At 37.4% G+C, this 8476-nt stretch overlaps 1 protein-coding gene across 3 annotated transcripts in view; it reads right to left on the reverse strand.

Moving 5' to 3' along the window:
* The window catches only part of vrk2 (VRK serine/threonine kinase 2), a 15532-nt gene extending 8289 nt beyond the window's left edge, over positions 1-7243 (reverse strand). Inside the window, exons 1-8 of one of the 3 annotated variants that reach the window (XM_082154738.1) lie at positions 7181-7243; positions 6840-7014; positions 6497-6552; positions 6347-6416; positions 5711-5798; positions 5492-5600; positions 4970-5062; positions 2920-3052 (exon numbers count right to left, since the gene is read on the reverse strand). In XM_082154738.1, coding sequence (XP_082010864.1) covers positions 2920-3052; positions 4970-5062; positions 5492-5600; positions 5711-5798; positions 6347-6416; positions 6497-6552; positions 6840-6966 — 676 coding nt within the window. In that variant the 5' untranslated portion in view covers positions 6967-7014; positions 7181-7243. Of the gene's footprint in view, positions 1-2919; positions 3053-4969; positions 5063-5491; positions 5601-5710; positions 5799-6346; positions 6417-6496; positions 6553-6839 lie in introns of all 3 variants that reach the window. The other 2 variants (XM_082154739.1, XM_082154737.1) reach the window with 2 other exon arrangements.
* Positions 7244-8476: the final 1233 nt, after the last annotated feature.

Raw genomic sequence — 8476 nt, forward strand, 5'->3', positions numbered from 1 at the left:
TGAAAAGCTCCAACTTCATCAATAAGGGTAAATTAAGGCACATCATTTGTTCGTGCCTAGAGAGTGTATTAACTCAATACTGTAACTGCAGTCCATCTCCTGAGAAATTACTTATTGACTGCATTCATCAAAAGAGAAAATCTCTGCCTAAATCCATGACCATCATTGATCCTGCCATGCCTATTACAGAGTCAGCCTCCCAGCCCGCTAGCCAGCAACACCATTAGGCCACGTATATAGGTTTTCTTTATTTTTCTTCAACCTTGACCAAACTAATTTAGCAAACACACAATTTAATAGAAAGGATTTTAACATCCCTCACAGGTGACCTTGGAAAAATGCCTCTTAAGTGCCATGTAAAAATGGTACTATGATTAAGGACCAAAGTGCACAAAATAAGACCATCTCTGTAAACATTTAGTACGACTCTGTAATATGGAGCCGAAAGGGGTGGGCTGCCTGGCCTAGTCCTGACACCGATTCACTTATAAAAAGGCAGATCCACAAGAACGATACATTCTAGGCTGAGCACAACACCTTCCATCAGATAGAAGCTGTTGTTCATAATGATGGCCTATTGTTATTGTGATTATCCAAAGCGCCATGTCAAACTCTTGAACCTCTCCTCCTGAATTTCAGCCAGCTCAATTCAACCCTACAGGTGATAATTAGGCCTTTAGCAAAGGCTTCAGTGGGACACGAAGTGCCCGTCTCTGCACTCCTCACCATGGTTACAAATCAACATCTACACGGGGTGCCAGGGGCCAAAAGAAAAGAAACACTCTGCAATCTGCATTCATCTACAGGGCAGTCAGTGCTAATGACCTACACAACAGCTGCCAGTGTCCTCCGTCAAGACGTCTAGTGCGGTGATGTCGGCTCGGCTGCAGATTGTTTAATAGAGGCGCAAACAAGGTTTGTCAAATTTACGGCCTCGCTGCTTTGAGTTTAGCTTTGGGAGTGGATCGGGACATTGAACTCCCAAGTTGGTGCGTCAGTGGTTAGGTGTTTTTATAAACTCTCAAGTGCTGTATCACTTGCCATATGCAGTGTGATTTACAAAGTACAACTGGCCATACATTTACAGAGCAGAAAGACGGAATCAGGACCATATGTAGAATCCTGTACATGAAATGTTAACAAATTGTTTCAGGTAAGAACATGGTCTAAAAGCAGCCAGACCTTGGTCTGAACCGGAGCATGATTTACTTTTTGATGTATCAGACAATATGTTTTACTGGGTCCACGTTATGAGCTACAGAGATTCATGCACTTTTTTTCCCCCTTTTATATCTAAATAGGAATACACACATGCATTCCCACATATTCATCCTCCACATTTAAAACCCATCCTGATTACATGAAAACACCATACTGTTAAAGAAAAATATTGGGGAGAAGGTTTCAATCCACATACAGTAAAAACCTCTGGTTTGTCATGCCAGGAGTTTTCAAACTTTTTTATGCCATGGACCCCCAAATATGAGAATCCCCTTAAAAGTCAAAAAAAAAAAAAAAGATAAATGCAGCTTTATATTTTGATGTATGCAGTCCTATTTATATAAAGTGAGAAAAATAGGCATGATTGTTATAAAAATAAACATGTTATTTCCAAAACTAAAATATAATATTTATCAAGTATATATTTTCTGGAAATAAGGTTGCTAGATCTAAATTTTAGATACCAGCGCAATTTGACAATTCTCGATACCAATTTCGATACAACAGCAGAATACTAACTAATGCAAGTTAAAAAAAGGTCCTCAAAATTTTTGAAAATAAGTGAACAGTCAGTAATACATAAAAAAATTAAATAAAAAAAGCTAATTACAAACTACAGGCCAAAGACAATATAAAAAAATATACAAATTATTAAAGCTACAAATGTCATTCAGTTTAGAACAGTTAGTGATTTTTCTCTTTGTCTTTTGTTCTCTGATTAACATTAATGACACTTCAAGACCAAATGCAAGGATCCAATCACCTAGCCCTAACTCAAACTCTAATAGCATACAATTAAATAAATGTATACATTTAAAATATTATCGTGTGTTAAAAATATTTAATAAATAAATAAACATTAAACTTACCAAATAAACTTTATAATTTATTTTTCTGCTGACTGGGCATCTTGTCTTTTCTCCATGTGCTTTCAAAATTAACAGCAACAGAAACATGGCTATTAGCAAGCTTTACCACCGTGTATTCAGTATTGAACTCCTGTAATATCCTATGGCCAACACAGGCAGAGATATTGGCTTTGAGTCCCAGTTCAACAAAACATCAAAGCTTTAATTAATAGTAAATGCATACAAAATGCAGGTTATGACTTTGACTAATTATGGATTTCTTGAATTAAGTCTGCCCAAGTAAGCATGGATAGAACAATCAATATCCAATAAAAAGGACTGTACACAATTTACGAGTTAATGTGTTTCCAATAGTGTGACCCAAAGTTAAGGACATGATACAGACAAGTCCCAGCCACATAAACAGACCCCATTATAAGGTGAGTAATCTGGATAGTGAATTCATACTTTTTGGTGAACCTCTTCCTTTAACGTTAACATGAAATGAAAACTATCCCTATTTACTTCCTTAATGCATGCTCCTGGTCTAATTGCGGCTAATACATTGATTCATGTTATTCCAAAGAAAAATAAAGGGTTGTCTTTGTCTTTGTATCCGATATCACATTTATTTTCCCTTTTTCAATTCCCTTTTTTTTTTTTCTCACTGAATATTCAGTTTCACTTGCAAATACTTCAAACTATGAAAGTAAAATGGGTTGCAAATGGCAATTTATGTTGACTTTAACTGGGAAAGACAGGACATTTATGCATAATGGAATATGTTTCTATCTCTGTGATACCTCAGCGTGGTTTAAAAGGATCAAATAAATGACAGATTTCACATTACCTACTCCTTTGTGAGCGTCAATGCTTGTATACTCAATGGTGCCATTGTGTCCTTTCTTGGGGTTCTCTTTGTACTCTTTATGCTCTCCATTAGGACAGTATCTGTATGACAGTCCATAGTCAGCCAAGTACACCTGCAAAAGATAAAGTCAGCATAAATCATCCCAAAGACATTTTCTTTCAAACTGAATCTCTCCTACTGTATATGGTATTTTAGTGCAAAGCACAAGGAAATGGGGTCAAGTTATGACAGCAGACTGAGACTTTAATTGATTATACTCCATTATACTTAAGTTCCAAATGTCATCAATGCTGGCTGGTCGTCTTAGTAGACGATCAATGAAAATAACACAAACATTCTTATTCAAGCATGTGCCACGTTTGAGTACACAAAATGAGCTCCCACTTTATATTATGTGTCTTTAACTACTATGTACTAACAATCATTTGATACAATGCACGTATTGTGTACATACTAGGGCTATATAATGCAGATAAATGAATGAAGAATGTGAAATTGCGCCATTAAAGGTTGTATCAGTGATTTCAGGCCCAAACATAAATGATCACATTCATCTAATCTTTCCTAACAATCCGCTAGCTGCCCGCCCCATAAGCAGGCCGTCAAAAAAACGCGTCTCTGTAGGCAGCCTAGGCTCTGAGATCTGCACACAAAAACAATTGCCAAATCAAATTAAATTTGGTTTAATCAAAACCAAAATAAATAGTGTTCCAACCAATCACCGACAGGGGGTGGGTGTTGTGAGGTTTTGCAAAACCTCACAATACCCACCCTCTGTCGGTGATTGGTTGGAACACTATTTATTTTGGTTTTGAGTGGTTGGTGAAACCAATTGTTTTTGTGTGCAGATCTCAGAGCCTAGGCTGCCTACAGAGACGCTTTTTTTTGACGGCCTGCTTATGGGGCGGGCAGCTAGCGGATCGTTAGGAAAGATTAGATGAATGTGATCATTTATGTTTGGGCCTTTTTTGGGCCTGAAATCGCTGATACAACCTTTAACGTAATTTACGTCACGCAGTTACATGATCTTAGAAGTCCAGGCTTATTGCATCAGAGATGTCAGAGAGAAGTCTGTTCTCAGTCTGTCTGTTTTGCTTTAAAACACGAGCTCTGTCATATTCTGTGATTGTTTCTGAAGAGTGCTAGCCCTCACACATTGCACTGTGTGAAATACAGACTGAACGGAACATCAAAACATCCCACCGTTGTATGGCCAGATGATACACAAACTACGTTTCTCGGCTGGATAAAGCTAATCAGCTTCTCGCTAGTAAAGTTTCGATGGATGAGGATTGTAATCAAGGTAAAGACAATTGCAGTGACGTACAGGAGTCGTACAGTAGCACGTGCAAGTCCATTATACTGATGCGGAAACAAACCGTGTATGCGTACGCTCGATGCACTCATCTTCCATTGTATTTATGCAAAGTCACATTTCAGTACATTCAAGTAGTTTCCACACACATTCAGGATGTTTTTATCTGTCATGCGTTTGTTTCTGTGTTTAGTAATTCAGAATATATCCATGTACTGAAGTAGGCATATAATGCAGTCAGGTCAAGGCAGTTGGTTTAGTTTATTTTAAATTTTTGGCATCTCCATGTGGTCCTGTTCAGTATTGCAACTTGACATCTAAAACTAAACAAGCTCTAAAAAGTTTTAAACAAGCCCTTTGATGTTGCACTGTACATTGAATTCTGAAAAGTTTTGTTCTGTAATGGCTTTTTTTCATGGGTGCTTAGTAGTACCCATATAGTATACTATAATTACACTGTTTACCCTTCCTTTACCCCTTAACCCACCTTTAAACCTGTCCATACCGCCAAACCTGTCCCTAACCTTACCTGTATCCCACCTTAATAGCAGCAAAAGTGTTTTGCTATACATCATGAACACAGTAAGTACATTAACTACTATGTACTTAAATAATACAATTATAAAAGACAACTAATATAAAGTGTGACCCAAAAAGATAACCAATCATTTAAGATGTCCCTTATTGTTTGTGGTAATATGCATACGAACTCACCTTGCTTGGATCTCTGTGTCCCAATAAGAGATTGGCAGCCTTAATGTCAGCATGGACGTACTCATTGTCATGAATATATTCCAGCACATCCAGCTGTTAAGGGCAAAGTGACAGAGGGGAAGGTTAACATGAATAATTTAGTAACCTCATAATGACCTACAGGCAGATGAGCTGGATGCAAGGCAGCCGGACTCCCAGAAAATGCAACAAAAGCTTACTCAAAAATCCACTTTATTATGTAATACTGTAAATTATGTTGCCTTGTCACACTTAACATGTTCAGTCAAACCCTAACTGAGGTTGCATATTCAAGGGTCACGATTATAGTAGGTTTATAAATTGTAGCAATGCAGTTATCGCTTTTGTTAATTGAAATAAAATAAATATTGAATGAAAAACTTTTTATAAAACTTAAGCAAATTCAAAATATGAATGAACACTTTAATAGTACAGAAATATTACTAAAATAACACTGGCAAGCAGCTCTAACTAAATGTTGAACGAAGTTCAGCAGCGTCTCACCATGAGGACACCCAACTGTAGCACGGCGGGCTTCCTCAGCTGTCCACCATTCTCCATTAACACCTTTTGCAGGTCTGTGCCCAGCCGATCCATCACCATAAACCTGTACCTACATAACCAGACAACAATATATATATATATATACCACTACAGTGATATGCATTACTCATATCACGGTGGTCATATACGGCCCATCCAAGTCAAACTGAAGTTCCATACCTTGTCCCGTTATTTTCAGCCAGTCCAGACCCCCAGTAAGTTGGGATCCCCAAAAACTCCTTGTGTTTAGACTTCTTCCATTTGTTCACTGTGATATTAGAGATTAAAAAAATGTTTTAGCCATTTTATACATTTGCACATGATTTATAAACATACAAAGTTATATGTATACGCATCTCTCAAACACTGATAAAGAAGCACTTCCTCCAGCCTAGCTGGAAGGGAAATCTGTCTTGACTGGCTGTGCACCAGATTGACAGGTGGTCACGGGCCCTTGGAGAAACCAGCATCATTATCAGCAATTTGGTCACTCTCTCTGAATTAGAGCTCAAACAAGCTGGGATTGCACAAACGACCACAGAGGTGCATGTTTGCTTTGGTTTATTAATTCGCCCAGCCAGGCTGATTTACATCTATAGCCACTTCATCAGTGACATGCACTTCATGTTTGAAAACTCTCAGATGAAGATGAGGGGTCTTCAGTATTTTCATTCAACACTACTCCAAACATGCACATGTTTCGACTACATCCTTTGGCAATAATAAAATCAGTGTTTACAGATGTACAGAATTACATTACATAATATGGAGAGAATTTAGGTGGAAAAAAGGAAAAGGAAAGAAAAAGAATCTTACTAGTATCTTGCTTTGCTGCTCGTTGGTAAAATTTCAATTCTGAGAATAAAGGTCCATTTTCATGATATTCCTGAAAATGTATAGAAATTGTAGACACTTAGCCCATGTATTGGGTGATATCTCATCAAACTGTTTCAATATATTTCTTACCACTTTGATCACAAAATCAGTGTCATCTCGAACAGGGACATTCACATCCAGAGAGGCTGTAAAATGTAAACAAACAAAAACAAAAGTGAAACGTTTTATCATTTCAAGTGAATAAAGTTGTGTGTTCATTATTTTAAACATTAAAAAAAAACCACTACTGTAAACTTGTAGAGAGAAAAAAGAAAAAAGAAAGCACACCTTTAAATATCATTTTAAAATTCAAGGTGCACTAGCAATATAAATGTTCAGGTCTTTGAACTCTTGTGCCACCATGTCTAATGCCATAGATGAAACTGAAATGATGAAGGCGTTTCACATTTCACACAGAATATAAAGTCATTACCTAAGTAGATCAGTCCAAAACCACCTTTTCCAATGATTTTGCCGATGCGCCAATTTTTCTTTTCTGAATCTGTTAAAATGCATCCGTCTGGAAGTGGACGGGCTGCTGTGTATTTCTTTGGAGCCATGATGTTAAATTGTCATGTAGAACGTTTCAGAACGAATAATCCTAATGACTGAAGAGAGCAATGTAAAGTTCCTGTCAAGTCATTCCTATTTAATGGTTCCTTATTTAACCACTTTTTCACAAACAAACTAGTAATAACAATAACGCCTTCTTATAATAGCATGTCAACAATCAATAATAAGTATGTTATACAGAGGAAGAATGTTGATAATCACAGTTTCAGTTCTTCCAGTCAGTGCAGGCTGCTATCACCGCCACAGACCGCAACTTCCTGAAAGTGATTGACACTCCCCCGACTTCGGGTCCAAATCTTTACCAACCAATCAAAAACAGAGATTTGTGTGCCCTTCATATTCAACAACCAATAAAATACTAAGAGAGCCGGAACAACACCGTTAGCAAGTTTTATCACAGGGCAGCGCCTTTTTCTGTCTATGGGCAGCGCCGATGTCATTCAAAATAGGATGAGAAGTTCCACTCGTCTCGCGAATCGATTCATTCGAACAGTTTGCTGCAAAGAACTGAATCAAAAGCGGTCACAGTTTGTTGATTCCAACCTGATTCCAACTCATGAACAAAGTAATTTATAACCTACAGTGTATTTATAATTACACTGCCTTTGGGCTAATTCTGGCAAACTGTACATTTAATTATGTATTATTAGTGTGCATTGTCCCTGTAAATAAACCTAAAATAAATAAATAATTTGCATACACTACTAAAATTGATTTACATATTTTGGGTTGTGTGGTTTTTACACATTTAACATCAAATACTGTTAAAACTAACCTGTATTTAAAGCGGTCATGTCATAAACATAGTTATTTTTAGTATGTTTTATTTGTGAACAATCTTGCTGTACAGCTATTAAAGTGACTTGCTTTTCCCTCCGCTGGTTCACTAAATCTCTTAGCACTAAATCTGTGTCTGCGTCTGAAAAGGCAGACTTGTTTCCTCGCTGTCCTATCAATGATAACTTTACTAGTCCAGTCATTTTATGAAAAAGGGTTGAACATATTGCAACAGAAGCAAACTTATTTTCTATCCTCAATGTCATGAGTAAGAAAGAAAAAAAGCCCCGAAGAATCCCATTAGGGGAAGTTTCGAAATATACTTCCCCTAAGGGGATTCTTCGGGGTTTTCTTTTTCTTACTCAGGTCATATCCACAACTTTCCTGCGAGACTTAATCAGGCGGGTAATATATCGACCGGAAGTTGAAGCCGGCCGCGTGCCGCCATCTTGTAGCAGAACTTCACTTGCGTTAGCATTTCCATTGACTCCCATTCATTTTGGCGTCACTTTGACAGCGAATAACTTTACATCTGAGGCATTTAAAGACTCCATTTGTCCATTATTTATTTCTAAAGAAACACGACAATGTATAAAGGGCTCCATTACCTTCTATGTTACATTATGGCCCCGTAGAAACAGTTTTTGTAAAAACAGGCTAACGATTGCGTCATAACCACTCGACTCTCTGTCGCACAATAGAGAGATTACCGTACAGACA

Source organism: Leuciscus leuciscus (genome assembly GCF_965113295.1).
Source record: "Leuciscus leuciscus genome assembly, chromosome: 22".
NCBI classification, from domain to species: Eukaryota; Metazoa; Chordata; class Actinopteri; order Cypriniformes; family Leuciscidae; genus Leuciscus; species Leuciscus leuciscus.